This window comes from Notolepis coatsorum, assembly GCF_963971535.1.
Source record: "Notolepis coatsorum genome assembly, chromosome: 8".
NCBI classification, from domain to species: domain Eukaryota; kingdom Metazoa; phylum Chordata; class Actinopteri; order Aulopiformes; family Paralepididae; genus Notolepis; species Notolepis coatsorum.
The window spans coordinates 15,711,207-15,730,023 of NC_140172.1; the positions used below are offsets into that span (position 1 = coordinate 15,711,207).

General features: G+C 46.1%; 1 protein-coding gene across 2 annotated transcripts in view; it reads right to left on the minus strand.

Moving 5' to 3' along the window:
- atp2a3 (ATPase sarcoplasmic/endoplasmic reticulum Ca2+ transporting 3) overlaps positions 1-18,817 on the minus strand; it is a 195,214-nt gene that overhangs the window by 54,734 nt on the left and 121,663 nt on the right. For both annotated transcript variants that reach the window (XM_084320256.1, XM_084320255.1), the window contains exons 10-13: positions 16,778-16,880; positions 11,056-11,187; positions 5,400-5,516; positions 3,221-3,439 (exon numbers count right to left, since the gene is read on the minus strand). In XM_084320256.1, the coding sequence (XP_084176382.1) occupies positions 3,221-3,439; positions 5,400-5,516; positions 11,056-11,187; positions 16,778-16,880 (571 nt within the window). The remainder of the gene's footprint in view (positions 1-3,220; positions 3,440-5,399; positions 5,517-11,055; positions 11,188-16,777; positions 16,881-18,817) is intronic.

Genomic DNA, 18,817 nt, shown 5'->3' on the forward strand with positions numbered 1-18,817 from the left:
AATGGCATTCTAAATCTCGTCTCTCCGTTTCCCAAAGGTAGGTTTATTGTTTCTCATTAAAACTAAAGTCATCTAGCGGAACATTCGTTCCCTTTTCAGATTTTCAGTCCCCTACTGTATGTCATAACTGTTACAACCACAGCCAGGGCCTCTCTCTCTCTCCTGTCTGGCAGCAGGTCTCCATGCCCTTATATGGGCAGCTTCCTGACTCCTCATCACCACGCTGTCTACCTGGGTCATCCTACACACCTGAGACTCATCAGGTCATCACCATGCCGTCTACCTGGGTCATCCTACACAGCTGAGACTCATCAGGTCATCACCACGCTGTCTACCTGGGTCATCCTACACAGCTGAGACTCATCAGGTCATCACCACGCTGTCTACCTGGGTCATCCTACACACCTGAGACTCATCAGGTCATCACCACGCTGTCTACCTGGGTCATCCTACACACCTGAGACTCATCAGGTCATCACCACGCTGTCTACCTGGGTCATCCTACACAGCTGAGACTCATCAGGTCATCACCACGCTGTCTACCTGGGTCATCCTACACACCTGAGACTCATCAGGTCATCACCACGCTGTCTACCTGGGTCATCCTACACAGCTGAGACTCATCAGGTCATCATAACCTGTTTGCTTCCTCTGTCTCTGAACCTGCCTGTTCTAACTTCTCTCTCTGTGTGTAGGATGGCACACCCCCGGACTACCTCCCACCCGTGGACGTCTCCAGCCTGGACACTGCCTGGGGTCACATGGAGTGACCTTCCTCACACTTGTTGCACATTCCAGTAAATTCAAGCCTGGTACCTATTAAATACCATAAACCGCCTCATTCTCCTGCACCTTGTGTTCTGCTCTTGGGTTCAAACCTAGACACCACCGTAACAATAACAGGATTATTGTCTACAAAAATAAATGAACCAGCAATGTACCATGAAGGTAATTTGTTTTGTTTAAAGTAAATCACCCACAGGGAATTGACCCATCTCAAACCCTGAACACCGGTGTCCCACAGGGCTATGTGCTGAGCCCCCTCCTCTACTCCCTGTTCACACAGGACCACACTCCCGTACATGGCACCAATAGGGAGGTGTAGTCTGACGTCACTTTGGACCACCCGCGCGGTCCATCCGTTTAGGGATTTATCATTGGGAAAATGTATCATCGGCTATTGTAATAATTCTGCCTCATGGACATTGGCAGGCTTTCCATTTTTGCACAAAATGAGTTCCCTTCTATCACTAACATTAATGTTTAAGCATTTTTGGTTGAAATAAAATTCAACGTAATTATTTTACGATTAATTGCTAATTGTTTCATGTTGTTGAGCTATAGATTGTGGATGAATACACACAGAAAGGTACTGTACACCATGCCAATGTTCATGCTTTATTTGTTTTAAACGAGACGATTTACAAATGTGTCCATTGGAAATACATTGCAATTTCAAGCGAAGTGGACCGGCCGGAAACACCAATGACGTGACCACTACGCCTCCCTATAACATTATCAAGTCTGCAGACGACACAGTGGTGGTGGGTCTCATAACCCTTTCACTGCCGCACTACCAAACGGTTAACCCTTTCACTGTGACAATACACAGAAGGTTAACCCTTTCACTGCCACACAACAGCAGGTTAACCCTTTCACTGCCACACTACAGAAGGTTAACCCTTTACTATCACACTGTGATAGTAGTGTGATAGTAAAGGGTTAACCGTCTGTAATGTGGCAGTGAAAGGGTTAAAGAAACCAAGAAACCCAAGGAGCTCAAGGACCCAAGCAGGCACGCACGCCCCCATCCGGAAAGTACCGCAGAGGGTGGTGAAAAACTGCCCAACGCATCACCGGCAAACACCACTCCCTGCAATCGAGGCCGTCCAGCACAAAGGAAGGACCCCTCTCACCCCAACCACAGACTGTTTGCCCTCTTCTACAGGAGTCACAGTTCCAGGACCAGCAGGCTCAGGGAGGGCTTCTTCCCCCCCCAACCACTCTACGAGGAGTTAGCCAGAACGAAGAGCACGTTCAGCCAAAGACTCATCCCCAGCCAAAAGACTCATATTTTATATTGTATCTATAGTGTATATAGATACCGGACTGTATAGGACTGTGAAGCTCTGTACCCCCCCCCCCCCCCCCATGCTGCTTAGACACCTGAATTTCCCCAAGGGGATCAATAAAGGATCATCTTATCGGTCACCTTGCCATCTAAAATGTTTATTTAGAACCTTAATAAAGAGCAGTTTCGCCGCTGTGATGGGGTCGAAAACCTGATTGGAAATTGTCTAAGAAACTATTAATTTTGAAGTAAAAAACGTGTTCAGTTGTTGATTACTTTACTTCTAAAAGGGTGGATTTGATATGGGTCTGGTATGGTAAACATTGTTAAGGAAGCTTGGCAGGGTGGCAAGGCAGCATCTTGACGGCGTAAGATGTTGTACAGTTTCCTCAAGAGTTTTGTACTCAATAGTATTAAACTGGGTCGTGTTTTATATCAAGTCAACTTTGATGTGAATGTAGTGGTGACGCATTTTTGTTCAATGTGGAACTACTGATGCTAGTTTGTCTAATGCTTTGAATTTGATCCCTAGAGAAAAAATCTCATCAGTGGATAGGAGTTCAGGGGCTATCTATTATTTATTTAGGTTAGTCAGCCTATCAACAGTGGCAGATTATGTGTGTGCATTATTAACGTATCTGTTGATAATGTCAGAGAAGAAAGATTGTCTAGCACTTTTCAATTTCAGGTTGCATGAATGAAGTCTCTCTTGGTAGATGTCACGGTGAATATGGAGGTTCGTTTTTCCCAACATTTACAATCAGCTTGATGGCTCTCTTTTTTCTGGATTTTTACAGATGTAGTAGTTCTCCGTGATGCTTTTTGCTATGATTTTGCAAAGAGATCATTAACAAAGGCTGAGGTAAAAAAGAAATTTAAGCAGCAAGGTGTAGAACAGTGATAATGATGTTAGATTAAGCAGGGTGTAGGAACACAGTGTGACTGTGACAGACAAGACAATCTAAATACCATAAACTGGAAATCCTTGACACAGAGACGAGGAGCAGTTATTTGAATGTCCAATCTTTTGCACCTCTTTGACGGAGGCAAATTTAAAAACCTTTTTTTTTGTCATTAATAAACTCCATCAGACTATTTCAGATTTCCTTCTCCGACGGCCCTCCGTACAGTTCAGTTACAATCTTCTACCTCGTACTCTGCGAACTTGTTGGAGTTCTCCAGGTCCATGTCCTCTCTGCGGAGCGGGGTGTCCTTGGTGGCGAGGGCCAGACAGCGCAGTGTGTCCCTGCCCGTCCCCCAGTCCCTGATCCTGGCCAGCAGTTGGTCCCGCAAGGTGCCGGTCAGCAGAACCTTCCCAGAGCCCACACGCAGGTACTGGCACCGCTCGATCACACTCTCCGGGGCACCCTGGGTCGGGAGGATTAAGTGGACGTTAATAAGATATTTGTATATAATGTAGCAGGGTGCTCGAAGAGGCAATAAAGACATAAAATCAAATACAGCAGAGTTGATTATTGCCTTTTCTTCTTTTGACTAATAGCGCAGACATCTGGCCGTTTGGTGGAATATTTGTTGTGAAGCATTGGCTCACCTATCACACCTGTCACACCTGTCACACCTGTCACATCTATCACACCTGTCACACCTGTCACACCTGTCACACCTGCCACATCTATCACATCTATCACACCTGCCACATCTATCACACCTGTCACATCTATCACACCTGTCACACCTATCACACCTGCAACATCTATCACATCTATCACACCTGTCACATCTATCACACCTGCAACATCTATCACATCTATCACACCTGTCACATCTATCACACCTGCAACATCTATCACACCTGTCACACCTGTCACACCTATCACACCTGTCACACCTGTCACACCTATCACACCTGTCACACCTGTCACACCTGTCACACCTATCACACCTGTCACACCTATCACACCTGTCACATCTATCACACCTATCACACCTGTCACACCTGTCACACCTGTCACATCTGTCACACCTGTCACACCTATCACACCTGTCACACCTATCACACCTGTCACATCTGTCACACCTGTCACACCTGCAACATCTGTCACACCTATCACACCTATCACACCTGTCACACCTGCAACACCTATCACACCTGTCACATCTATCACACCTGTCACACCTGCAACATCTATCACACCTGTCACATCTGTCACATCTATCACACCTGTCACATCTATCACACCTGTCACATCTATCACACCTGTCACATCTGTCACATCTATCACACCTGTCACATCTATCACACCTATCACACCTGTCACATCTATCACACCTGTCACATCTATCACACCTGTCACACCTGTCACATCTATCACACCTGTAACACCTATCACACCTGGCACACCTGTCACACCTGTCACATCTATCACACCTGTCACATCTGGCACATCTGGCACACCTGTCACACCTGTCACATCTGGCACACCTGTCACACCTGGCACACCTATCACATATGGCACACCTGTCACACCTGGCACATCTATCACACCTATCACATCTGGCACACCTATCACACCTGTCACATCTGGCACACCTATCACACCTGTCACATCTGGCACACCTGTCACATCTGGCACACCTGTCACATCTGGCACATCTATCACATCTATCACACCTATCACACCTGTCACACCTGTCACACCTGTCACATCTGGCACACCTGTCACATCTGGCACACCTGTCACACCTGGCACATCTATCACATCTATCACACCTATCACACCTGTCACATCTATCACACCTGTCACATCTGTCACATCTATCACACCTATCACATCTGTCACATCTGGCACACCTGTCACATCTGTCACATCTGTCACATCTATCACACCTATCACACCTGTCACATCTGGCACATCTGTCACATCTATCACACCTATCACACCTGTCACATCTGGCACATCTATCACACCTGTCACATCTATCACACCTGTCACACCTCTCACACCTGTCACACCTGGCACACCTGTCACACCTGGCACACCACAAATATCCATCATGGTGCCAAATACAATCCACAAAATACCTCCATCCTTTACTGGTATCATGTCATGGCAGTAACTGGGACCAGACCAACCTACAGACCAATTTTTTACCAACAGCTTCTTTAAGTGTGGCAATTGAATATAATAACCATGCAAAATGTAGGGCTGGACATTATGGCCAAAATATCATATCATGTTTTTCGTAATTTTTACAGTAACCGTCGGTAGTGTGATAGTAAAGGGTTAACCTTCTGTAGTGTGGCAGTGAAAGGGTTTGAACTGGCACGTTGACTTATTCATCCATCGATCCATCCATCCATCCCTACCTTGATGAACATCTTGCTCAGGGAGCCAGGCTTGGTGGGCGTGCAATATACGGACATCGACTTGCGGTCACGCGAGAACTCCAGAGTAAACTCCTTCTTCATCAACTGCTTGATCACCTGATGGACGAGAGAGAGAGTGAAAAGCAGAGTAGAGAAGTGACAGGACGGAGAGGCGTGATTAATGGAGAGAAACAAAGGAGGATTGCGCTTGCGAGCCAGAGGGCTAAGTGGTGTTCGGCCCGGGAACAGGTGTGCGTGACGGAGAGTTCTTGGCAGAGCTGCCGACACCTGGAGGGGATGGTGCAGACGCCCGTGCTTTAGTCAGTCCGCCTGTCTACAACCACCCAGAGGTCATTCAGCTTTAAAAAAACAAAACCTGTTCAAGATCATAGGAATGACATTTCAATTCAGATTTAGGCTGGGGGTTTTCCATTCAAAGCAATACTTCATTTTATATGAATTTTTCTTTACACACAAAATGACCACACGATATCTGTGCCTTCGGTGGGAAATGACCCATCTCCTCCGTCCCCGCAGGACCGAGCTCCGCACCACCGTGGGCGCGACCGGGCCTTCTGCTGGGCTGCTCCTCGCCTGTGGGACGCCCTCCCTGACCACCTCACAGCACCACAGACCGGGCCGTCTGCTGGGCTGCTCCTCGCCTGTGGGACCCCCTCCCTGACCACCTCACAGCACCACAGACCGGGCCTTCTGCTGGGCTGCTCCTCGCCTGTGGGACCCCCTCCCTGACCACCTCACAGCACCACAGACCGGGCCTTCTGCTGGGCTGCTCCTCGCCTGTGGGACCCCCTCCCTGACCACCTCACAGCACCACAGACCGGGCCTTCTGCTGGGCTGCTCCTCGCCTGTGGGACCCCCTCCCTGACCACCTCACAGCACCACAGACCAGGCCTTCTGCTGGGCTGCTCCTCGCCTGTGGGACGCCCTCCCTGACCACCTCACAGCACCACAGACCGGGCCTTCTGCTGGGCTGCTCCTCGCCTGTGGGACCCCCTCCCTGACCACCTCACAGCACCACAGACCGGGCCTTCTGCTGGGCTGCTCCTCGCCTGTGGGACCCCCTCCCTGACCACCTCACAGCACCACAGACCAGGCCTTCTGCTGGGCTGCTCCTCGCCTGTGGGACGCCCTCCCTGACCACCTCACAGCACCACAGACCAGGCCTTCTGCTGGGCTGCTCCTCGCCTGTGGGACCCCCTCCCTGACCACCTCACAGCACCACAGACCAGGCCTTCTGCTGGGCTGCTCCTCGCCTGTGGGACGCCCTCCCTGACCACCTCACAGCACCACAGACCGGGCCTTCTGCTGGGCTGCTCCTCGCCTGTGGGACCCCCTCCCTGACCACCTCACAGCACCACAGACCGGGCCTTCTGCTGGGCTGCTCCTCGCCTGTGGGACCCCCTCCCTGACCACCTCACAGCACCACAGACCAGGCCTTCTGCTGGGCTGCTCCTCGCCTGTGGGACGCCCTCCCTGACCACCTCACAGCACCACAGACCGGGCCTTCTGCTGGGCTGCTCCTCGCCTGTGGGACGCCCTCCCTGACCACCTCACAGCACCACAGACCACTGCTTCCTTTAAAAGAGGACTTAAAACGTACCTCTTCACCAAAGCTTTTTCTTAGTTTTAACCTTTTATACACGCCCTTTGTTTTTATGCCTTGTTTTTTTAATCACCTATGTGTTTACCCTGTATCACGTTGAGATTTGGTTCCAAATGTAAAGTGCACTACAAATTAAATTTATTATTATTATTGGCTATCAAAGATATCTCTGGACAGCCCGGCATGTTGGGCTTAACGCTACAGAAGCCCTCCATCTATCGGAAAGTTCTAAAACATTGACGATACTTACTGCTTCTCCACTGGTCATAATGTAGACATTGCTCTCTTACTTACACCTCCTGCCCTCCTCTTCCCCACCTGGCACCTCCTGCCCTCCTCTTCCCCACCTGGCACCTCCTGCCCTCCTCTTCCTCACCTGGCACCTCCTGCCCTCCTCTTCCCCACCTGGCACCTCCTGCCCTCCTCCTCTTCCCCACCTGGCACCTCCTGCCCTCCTCTTCCCCACCTGGCACCTCCTGCCCTCCTCCTCTTCCCCACCTGGCACCTCCTGCCCTCCTCTTCCCCACCTGGCACCTCCTGCCCTCCTCTTCCCCGCCTGGCTCCTCCTGCCCTCCTCCTCTTCCCCACCTGGCACCTCCTGCCCTCCTCTTCCCCACCTGGCACCTCCTGCCCTCCTCTTCCCCACCTGGCACCTCCTGCCCTCCTCTTCCCCACCTGGCACCTCCTGCCCTCCTCTTCCCCGCCTGGCACCTCCTGCCCTCCTCTTCCCCACCTGGCACCTCCTGCCCTCCTCTTCCTCACCTGGCACCTCCTGCCCTCCTCTTCCCCACCTGACACCTCCTGCCCTCCTCTTCCCCACCTGACACCTCCTGCCCTCCTCTTCCCCACCTGGCACCTCCTGCCCTCCTCCTCTTCCCCACCTGGCACCTCCTGCCCTCCTCTTCCCCACCTGGCACCTCCTGCCCTCCTCTTCCCCACCTGGCTCCTCCTGCCCTCCTCTTCCCCACCTGGCACCTCCTGCCCTCCTCTTCCCCACCTGGCACCTCCTGCCCTCCTCTTCCCCACCTGGCACCTCCTGCCCTCCTCTTCCCCACCTGGCACCTCCTGCCCTCCTCTTCCCCACCTGGCACCTCCTGCCCTCCTCCTCTTCCCCACCTGGCACCTCCTGCCCTCCTCTTCCCCACCTGGCACCTCCTGCCCTCCTCTTCCCCACCTGGCACCTCCTGCCCTCCTCTTCCCCACCTGGCACCTCCTGCCCTCCTCTTCCCCACCTGGCACCTCCTGCCCTCCTCTTCCGCAGCCTCATCCTCACTCGTCGTTTTAGTTTTAGTTAGTTTTAGTTCATTCGTTTTTTTGCGTTCGTTTTTTTTCGTACTTTTTTGCGTTCGTTTTCGTTTTAGTTCGTTTTAGTTTTAGTTCGTAAATTTTTGTGCGTTTTTTTGCGTTCGTTTTTTGCGTTATTTCTTTTTCGTTCGTTTTCGTTTTAGTTCGTTTTAGTTTTGGTTCGTTCATTTTTTTGCGTTCGTTTTAGTTTTAGTTCGTTTTAGTTTTGGTTCGTTCGTTTTTTTGCTTTCTTTTTTTTGCAAAAAAAAAAAAAAAAACGAACAAAAAATAAAACGAACAAGAGGAGTCTGCCTTCAACTGTCAGCCACAGTGGAACTAAACCACATGCAGGTGGGTCTGATTACAACACAGTGGAACTAAACCACATGCAGGTGGGTCTGACTACAATGATGCTAGCTTTTATCCAGTGGGGGGGGGGGGGGGGGGGGAGTCAGTGTTACTCTAATGACCATTGACCAACTCTTATTTACAGTTGTACAGCCCTGGCCTATATTTTATTTCATAATTATATTATTCTATTGTGCTTAACTTAGCTCATATTTCATTTTATTTTACTCCACCACTTTATTGTATTATCTGTCTGTTAATGTCTGTCCGCTAATGTCGCACCGATAACGACCAAAGCTAATTCCTTGTATGTGAAAACTACTTGGCAATAAAGACCTGATTCTGATTCTGATTCTGAAGGACTCCACTCTTAATTCACATCAGGATGAGCCAAGTATTCGAGGCCTTCTCTGTCGTCGCACACAAGGAAGGGGTGGTTTGAATACACAACGTGTATGACTCATACAGTCTTTATGCGTATTATCAGTGTAGTGTCATCTTGTACCAGTAGGGGTCACTCTAGGCTGGTGGTCCTGCTGGCTGGAAAGGTAAACAACACCATTCCCGCTCCTCTCTCTCGACCAGGTGGCTTGCTGACGTACATTTGCACCCTGCCGGCGGGACTCCCGTCCAAATGACTGATGAAATGTCCTGAGACCTGGCAACACGTCCCCCCCCCCCCGTCAAGAACAGATGGGAGTTTGTTTTTCGGCAAGGCAGAGAGAGAGAGGAGGGAGGTTATTACATCCACCTTTGTTTTGTTGTTAGTGAAACCTGAGCAAAGAACTGGAGAGACCTAACCCTCTTCATCAGACTCAGTCTGGTCTATAAATGACTGACCCCCCCCACCCCCCCGACTCTCTCACCCTCCTCACACTGAGAATATTTATCCAGAGTTGAAATGGAAAACTGTGAACCTCTGGTCACCGACCGCAGTGTTTTCGCATACTTGGTATTCGACCCTGGGGGGATTTCAGTGCGGTCTCTGGGCTGGTTGTCTGGTACACACACATATAGGGATGGCTGGGCGCTACGTCATCATGTTCCAAAACGCCACTTCCGTGTCCCGTTGCTTCCAGGCGGGATATTCAAAGGCAGTAAGATGGTGCAGTGCTGTGTCCCGTGTTGCAGCAATAGAGATTATGTCAACAAAACAGTCTCTTACTACCGCTTTCCTCCGTTATCGGTTTATTATTATTAAAAAAAAAAAAATTGTTATACGAGTTGAGACCCTTTTGCACAGACTTTGAGAAGTCAGCAAAGTAGGATGTCACAGTAAAAAGAGTGACCGGTTCCCGGGCTGTAGCACATTGCTGTTTACATTGGCCGCATTAGACTAAACATGCTAGTGGACACGGAAGTAATTTGCGACGTCACACTAGCCATCCCTATACTATAGGCTATTTTATAGTACAGAGTGTAACTGAAGTGGTGACGGTCCATGATGGGGGGGATCATTATTTGTCAGTGCCAGAGAGCATAGTTTTTGGGGGAAACTCTCAGTGCCCAAGAAGGATGCCTTCAAATCTAAGCTCAAAACCCACTTCTACCTACTACTAGCCTTTCCCGTTCACTGACTCATGCCCTGTTTGCCTGTGTGCCCTCCCATAAAACGGAGTGTGATTGTTGTCTATATGTATCTATGTATCTACCCTCTGTACAGCACTTTGGTTGACACGTGTCATGTTAAATGTGCTATATAAATAAATCTGATTGATTGATTGACTGCTGCGTGAATCTCATAGGAACATCTTGTTGCTAGGGAACATTTGAATATCATTTGGACCCTGTGTCTCACTTGTTGCATAAGTTAAGACTTTATTGTCTCCCTTAGGAGAAATTTGTCTTGGCCATTCGAGAGATAAATGTTGCCTGGAGCGTTAACCATCTATATTACCATTATGTCTTACTGATCATTGACAGACAGGTTGGTTTCGGCTACTGTTATATTTTATCTAGTGCACTATGAAAACAACAAAACAAAAACATCATAAATTGTCTCAAATGATAAACTTATACTTTCAAGTTACCTTTTTGCATTGGCTTTTTTTTTTATATCAACTAAATAAGAGTGATGTAAACTTGATATTTAATATTCACTCTCTCCTATTTAGTTGGTTCAATAAAAAAAAAACGGTTTCAAGGTTACTTGAAATTGAGACAACTTTTCAAAATGTTCTTTGAGATGGGTCATCATGATAGTCCTTATTCAGGCCATTTGCAATGCACAACCAGTTAACAATAATGTAGCTCACAAAAGTACATAATTCCTGCTCACTGATCATCAATCCCAGGTATAATACAAAAGACATCTCTATGGAATTGGTACTCGTCAATAGAAATGATTACTTAAATAATGTCACATGCGTGCAGCACACACACTCTTCTAGGAAAGCCTACCGAGTTGCAGGCTCCAGCGCGCTCCACCTTGCTGAGGCCCGACAGGTCCGTATTGAAGACGTTCATCTTCTCCACCAGGGTGGTGAGAGCCGTCTCTGTGGCTTCACCAACCTTCTCGTACACGCCTTTGGTCTGGGAGAGAAGACAAGAGACCGGGGTCACCATGATGAGACCAGGATCACCAGAAGACAAGAGACATTCTTATGTTAAGGCATCTCTACCTTCAAAACCACTCTCACCTACGGGAGACTGCAATTTGAAACTGGCCCCTGTAAATGTCCAAACCCAACCCCCTCCAATGTACAGTCCCCCCCCCCCCCCCCCACCTACCCAACCTCCTCCAATGTACAGTTTCTTCCCCCTCAAATGTATTTAGACTCTTTTTGTACTCATAAACAGTATATTTGTAGATCTGGTATGTCATAAATGTCTAGATGTAACAGTACTGTCTATCTGTATGTCATGCAAGTCATGTATGTTATGATGAATTGAAAAAAATGGGGGACCCTGATGTAAACAAGACGAAAGTCTTTCTCTGGTCTGCATCCCCTTAACACTTTAGTTGCCAAAGGACGAGTTTAGGCGTCCTTCCCCGCCATGCTCAAGTTGCCGAAGACGCCGTAACTCATCTTTGATATCAATATTTCTAAAATCTGTGATCGGAATCATATTTTCCATCCGCAGCCTTCACACACAGTTCAGAGCTCCTCTCAATCCTCTAGCGGTTCAAGAGCGCCATCTGGTGGCCGATCGGCAGAAGCGCCAAACAGGAAGTGATGTGGCTGAAGTGCTGATCACCCATATTACTTCCGGCCACTCTCTATAGCTCCCGCGACTCCATCTTGACACAATACATAGCGATCCGTTGCCAATAACACGATAAACAACATGATTTGGACGTATATACCATTATACAACCTGGAAATGGACCGGGTATTTTCACATCCCATAATGGAAAACTGTCTACCCCATGCTGATCGCCCAACGGCCCGCGGAGACTGGGGTGAGTTTTAGCGTGTAATATTTCCGTGTTCGATACTAACTGATCTGATGAACATATGTCCCACATTAGATGAATGGTATAACGCTGCCCACGGAATTATAAACGCCCCCTCGCCCATCCGGTCAACATCAGATGACGTGTAGTAACTTCCAGAAGTACTTCCAGTTGGAATCTTTTATATCGCGCTGATTGCTATCAAACTGTATTTCATCATCAATATAATGCATTTGGGGCTATAAATCACGTTCTGGAGAAAGCTGCAGAAAAAGATGAAAACATACTTATACATTAGATCATATTTTAGTATGAATATGTGAATGAAAAAGTTTAACGTTGCTACACCATGAACAATACATATAGGACCTTGAATGGGCCCTAATAATGGCAATCTAGCAATAGAATTTAAAAAGTTATAGCCCTGCAAAGAAGGGGAACTTCTCCATGTTAAATAGAGCTGGCAACGGATGGTATATCATGAATTTAGCCTTAGGCAATCAAAGTGTTAACAATTGTGTGTATTGAGCCGTACTGTACTGTACCCATTCTGCAATCTGTTAATAAAATGTTCAATCAATCAATCAATCAATCCACAGGCTTGTGGATAAAAGAAAGAGGTTTTCCATATAGGGTGCTATAGAACAGAGGGTGGCCTGAACCAAGACAGGGGTGGACAGGGCCACACTGTGGGATGAACAGCTGTTGTAGGTGTCTGTGCTAAAAGGAGGTCTGTGGTCACATGACCATCTAGAGATGTCAGCTCTAGGGACTTGCAGAAGTTGTGAGGAGACTTCTAACAACGCATCTAAAAAAAACTCAAAACAGGACAGAATTTAAGATTAGATTGGAGGATGAGAACAGACAGTAGGCAGGACATAATGTAACCCGTTTGTCAAGTGATGAGTAGCTTAGGTTACTCAAGTGTTGATTTGTTGTCGTCATTCGATTCAAGTTATCGGATGTTCTAATCTAAATCATCTCGTCATCATTATGTACCACCACCTTGTTAACAGTGATGTGTTGTCAGTTATGTCCTAATGTCATAGGCTTATTATTGTAAAATTGTATGTAATTGTAATAATATGAAGCGATTAACCCTTTCACTACCACACTACCAAATGGTTAACCCTTCCACTGCAACAATACAGAAGGTTAACCCTTTCAATGCCACACGACAGATGGTTAACCCTTTCACAACCACACTACAGGTTAACCTTTGTAGTGAAAGGGTTAAAATAGTTCATGCTCATCAAGAAGAGAGGTTGTCTACTCTAAACAATTTTATACACTTCAATTGTACACATACTCCTTGATGACTACGTGACAGAAAGGGAAAGTGCCTCATATTGTAAACCAATGCCGTGTCCCAATAAAAATAAATTTAAACAGGCGTTTTGATTAAATTGCGCCATAAATGCTTCAACACATTCGGGGCCAGACCCAAGATATCTCGGGTTAACTCGCCATGCGCTGGGCACCAAACCCGAGAAATCTCAGGTGTTAATCGTTATTTATTTTATTAGCTATATCCATAAATTTTTCATCCATCCAGCCTGATGTTATCATTGGGAATGGGTCTGAGCTCGCAAAGGGCAAATACCGCCGCCTAACGCCTCCCGGATGGTATTGCACATCATTGGAATCCCTCTGGCTGGGGCTGTGCATCGATCTAAGAAGTCCGGTCCAGGTTTTACTTCTCGGGCAAGAGTAATGTTTATAACACATGGACTGGGGACACTCGGAGCAGCGTGGATTATGTGTTTTGGACTATAACGTTGGATCAATAAACGCGGTCAATATTTGGAATGGCGATCAGGAATTGGATTAATCTTTTTGCAGTACATCAGATGTGAGGTAAGGACTCTATGTTACCAGTCTTGGTTTAATCCGATGTTTCTTTCACCGCCATCGGAGCGTGTGTGTGTGTGTGAGGTTCGCGCCGTCCAAAGTACGGAGAAGCGATTTTTCAGACCCCGCTTTTGTTCGTGCATGATGACACATAATATCGATAAGGACAGTTGAAAGCGTGGAATAAACTCGATAAATATCGATAATCTAGCGTTTATTTGAAAACTATTCATAAATCAAGCGACAAATGGCATGATTTCTAAGGAAATACATTGAAGCTCGATTTGCTGGAGTTTATTGAGATTAGACAGAATGCTCTAGAAATATATTCATATTCATCACGGTATAAAACGGAAATGTATGTATGAAAGAATTATCTGTTTTGTGCATGTTGACTGGAAGCAACTCACTGACAATCAACGTGTTTATTAGATCCATAGCTATATATTTCATATATTTTAAGCACTCGCAAGTAAAGCTATCCCTACATTGGATAAAGCACTGGCGCTGACGGGCCATCAGCGCCCTCTGCTGTTGGCCCCCAATGAGTTAAAGTACCCCTATATAAAGTCTACTTCACAGTTGACAAAAGAAAAGTGAATTTCCTTGCCCTGCAAGTATGACTCATTATGAAAGCAGCAAGTTATCAAAATTATCCAATTTCTTATTATTACCAAATCTGTGGGCCCACTCCATGGTACTGGAACAAAAGCTTGTGGAGGATGGTGAGGTTAATCATAACCTTTTCCAGGAGAACACACAGTACCATAGCTGGGACTCCGTGATAATAGGGAGGCGTAGTGGTTACATCATTGTTGTTTCCCGCGCTGTCCACCTCGCTTGAAATTGCAATGTATTTCCAATGGACACATTTCTAAATCGTCTCGTTTAAACCAAATAAAGCATGAACATTGGCATGGTGTACATTTCTGTGTGTATTCATCCACAATCTATAGCTCAACAACATGAAACAATTCGCAATTAATCGTAAAATAATTACGTATCATTTGATTTCAACCAAAAATGCTTAAACATTAATGTTATTGATAGAAGGGAACTAATTTTGTGCAAAAATGGAAAGCTTGCCAATGTTCACGAGGCCGAATTATTACAATAGCCGATAATCCATTTTCCCGATGATAAATCCCTATACGAGTGGACCTCGCGGGAAACTAAAGTGACGTCAGACGACACCTCCCTATAAAGTCATCCATCTATGTGACACCAAACACAGGCAATAAAGCACCTCATTCCTTCTACCAGATGCTCCACCTCTTGCTCCTGTTTTTTAATCCCTCACTGTTACTTCTCCTCCGTACACCTCTCTCTTCATTACAATCTGTTGTTCTAAAAAAAGGATAAGAAATACAACGTGCCAAAAGAAGTATTTTTGGGAATCACAGTGATGCCATAGAGATGATGACAAGATGGTGAGAATACAAAGTCAAGCCAGAGAGAGAGAGAGAGAGAGAGAGAGAGAGAGAGAGAGAGAGAGAGACGAGAGAGAGAGAGAGAGAGAGAGAGAGAGAGAGAGAGAGAGAGAGAGAGAGAGAGAGAGAGAGATGAGAGACAATGAGAGACAATGAGAGACAATGAGAGACAGAGAGAGAGAGAGAGAGAGACAATGAGAGAGAATGAGAGAGAATGAGAGACAGAGAGAGAGAGAGAGAGCGAGAGCGAGAGACTAGAGAGACGGAGAGACGGAGGAGAGAGAGAGAATGAGAATGAGAGACAGAGAGAGAGAGAGAGAGAGAGGGAGAGATGCCCTCAAGCGACATTGTACTTATTTTATGCCTATTCTTAAATCTGCACATTTACATTGCACTACTTTTATTGTCTTTTTATACCTATTATTATGTCTGCAACGTATGCATTGTTTTTTTTATTCTGTCAATTGTGTGCTGATTGGTATGCCTATGTTAATTTTATACTAATTGCTGTGGGGCACTCTGGACTGCGGTCCATGTGTGAAAAAAAGTTATATATAGATAGTTATTCATATTTATTATATTGTAGATGTGTGCATTGAAATGTCTGTAAAGTCTCGACGACATTGAAAATGAGGGTGACCTCGATTGTTTTTGAGAATAAATAAAGGTTTGAATACTATAGGATACAATTTGCTCATGCAACATTATAATGGTGTGTGTGTGTATCAAGGTTATTATAGTCAACTAAAACTAAACAAAAACTCATGTGTATATTCCATTGTCACCCGTCATACAATGCAAGGCAATGCAAGGTATCCCAATGTGTAGAGAAATATATATATATACTAGGGGTGTAAAGGTACACGTATCCGTACCGAACCGAACAGTTTCAGTGTGTACCGTACCGTACGGCTGTGTACCGAACTAATACAACGGTATGTTAACCACTAACGACCGTCCACCGGGGGGCTGTTTTTTTTTCAATATCTAATATAATTATTTATTATTATTTATTTTTTTCAAGTCTATTATTAATTTCAATATAGAATATTCGTTGACAGCCCTACAAGTACAATTAGTTACTGCACACTACATCACCCCTGAGTGGAACATGGAAAGCCAAACTTTCCCCCACTGTACCGAAAACCCGTACCGAACCGTGACTTCAAAACCGAGGGTACGTACCGAACCATGGTTTTTTGTGTACCGTTACACCCCTAATACTGTATATACACATGCACACATTTATGTCCTCTTTCCAAATTGACCCATCTCAAACTCCTGCCCTCTTTTTTTTTTTATTCTCCAATCACAACTGTTTCAGATTGCAGCAGGTGGAGCAGATGTAGCCGTTCCCACATGTCACATGTTTTGCTATACTTGTGAGGGCATTGTGCGTGTGTGTGTGTGTGTGTGTGCATGTGTGTGTGTGTGTGTTATTGACCTCGTTGAAGTCCAGTGAGGAGTCGTTACACATGGCGCACACAGTGGCCAGCTCCAGCAGCCCGTCATAGTCCGAGCAGTGTACCGGCTGGTCTCCTTTCAGTCTGAGGGGGACAGACACACACAGGTCAGAGGTCAGAGGTCACAACAGAGCACAAGTATAAAGAGGGACCCGTCGTAGAAGATAGGATCTATACTTCAGATACAGTAACTTCAGGAATCTTACAGGTGAAGAACCATATACTATGTCCATTTGATGTTTTCAGAAGAACATTTGTTTTGTGTGTGTGTGTGTGTGTGTGTGTGTGTGTGTGTGTGTGTGTGTGTGTGTGTGTGTGTGTGTGTGTGTGTGCGTGTGTATGTGCGTCTGTGTGTGGGAAGAGCGAAATAATTAGCAAGATATTGCTCAGTGTCAGCTATGATTTGGCAGACCGAAAATGAGTATAAGATAGATAGATGGAATAAAAGCAGTGCAATAGGCATAGCTCTCGTTTATATAAAATATTATTAAATTGGACCATCAACCACTAGACTAGAGGTAAATGCACCATGGACATCCTGCACACAGGGGCGTTATACTAATTTTGCTTCCTAGAGTGTCATTTAGAGAACACTGTAACTAAGCTAGCACTCTGCCTCGTTAACAAAACCAAAGCCATTGCTGGGTAATGGGTCTCGTAATGCACATTCAGGGCTATGGACTAGTGTAATGCCAATCAATATCCGCGACACGCCCCCATCCCTAGATTCCCGTGAAAACGTGTAAATATGCGGAATCAAAAAGCATTCCGTTAGCCATGGGGACATCATAAGTATCATATTTTGAGTGGGAGAGATTCAAGATTCAAGATTGTCATTGTCATGTGTACAGTTAAACAGACAGTTTGCTCATACAATGAAAACATCTTACTTTGCTAGTCCGTCCTTCACAACAAAGTCACACAATACTTAACTTAAACATATTTAAATACAAGCGAGTGCTAGAAAATAAGGTAAAAAACATTGCACGTTCCGATCAGTATTTACATATAAATGGAGGTGACAGTGGGTCACAAGCAGCAAAAAAAGTGTCTTTAGTGATTCATAGCTCGGGGGAAGGGTGACAGTGTGGTCACAGGAAATCTACGAATTCCAATCTGGCTTCAGAACATCCCACTCCACTGACACATGCCTTCTCTATTTAAACGACCACATCAAACAAGAGGTGGACGCGGGCAAATACTGCGGCATGGTCATGCTGGACCTACAAAAGGCCTTCGACACTGTCAATCACACCATTCTGATTGACAAGCTAAAAGCAATTGGTTTTGATAGTCTATCAGTGAGCTGGATACAATCCTACCTGGAGGGGGAGAGAGCAGATGGTGGAGGTAAACGGTACCCTATCCCCCCCCCTCACAGTAGTAAGCTGTGGTGTTCCACAAGGAAGCATACTAGGTCCGCTACTGTTCCTAATTTATGCAAATGACATGTTGTCAGCTTGTGACTGCAACTTGTTCCTGTTTGCGGACGACTCAGCCCTGCTGGTCTCTGACAAGAACAAGTTACAGGTTGAAAAAACCCTCAGCTCGGAACTAGGCAAAATCTACATATGGCTCACTGATAACAAACTATCATTACACATGGGCAAAACAGAGTCCATTCTCTTCGGTTCAAATAACAAACTCAGCAAGACTGACGGCTTCTCAGTTACAGTGGGTGACAATATTGTCACAAGGAAAGAAGATATTACCTACCTGGGTTCCATCCTAGAGGCAAATCTTTCCTGTGACAAAATGGCATCCAATGTAATAAAAAAAGTCAACCAACGAACTCGATTCTTGTACCGGATCTCCTCACTGGTAAACAAGAATACCCTGAAGACTCTGGCAGGAGCACTCATTCAAGGGTACTACGACTATGCTTGCACCTCATACCAAAGCACCTCAAAGGCGCTAAAAACTAAATTACAAACATCTCAAAACAAACTGGTCAGACTACTGCTTGACCTTACTCCTAGAACCCACCTCACCCCTGCCCACTTTGACAACCTAGGATGGCT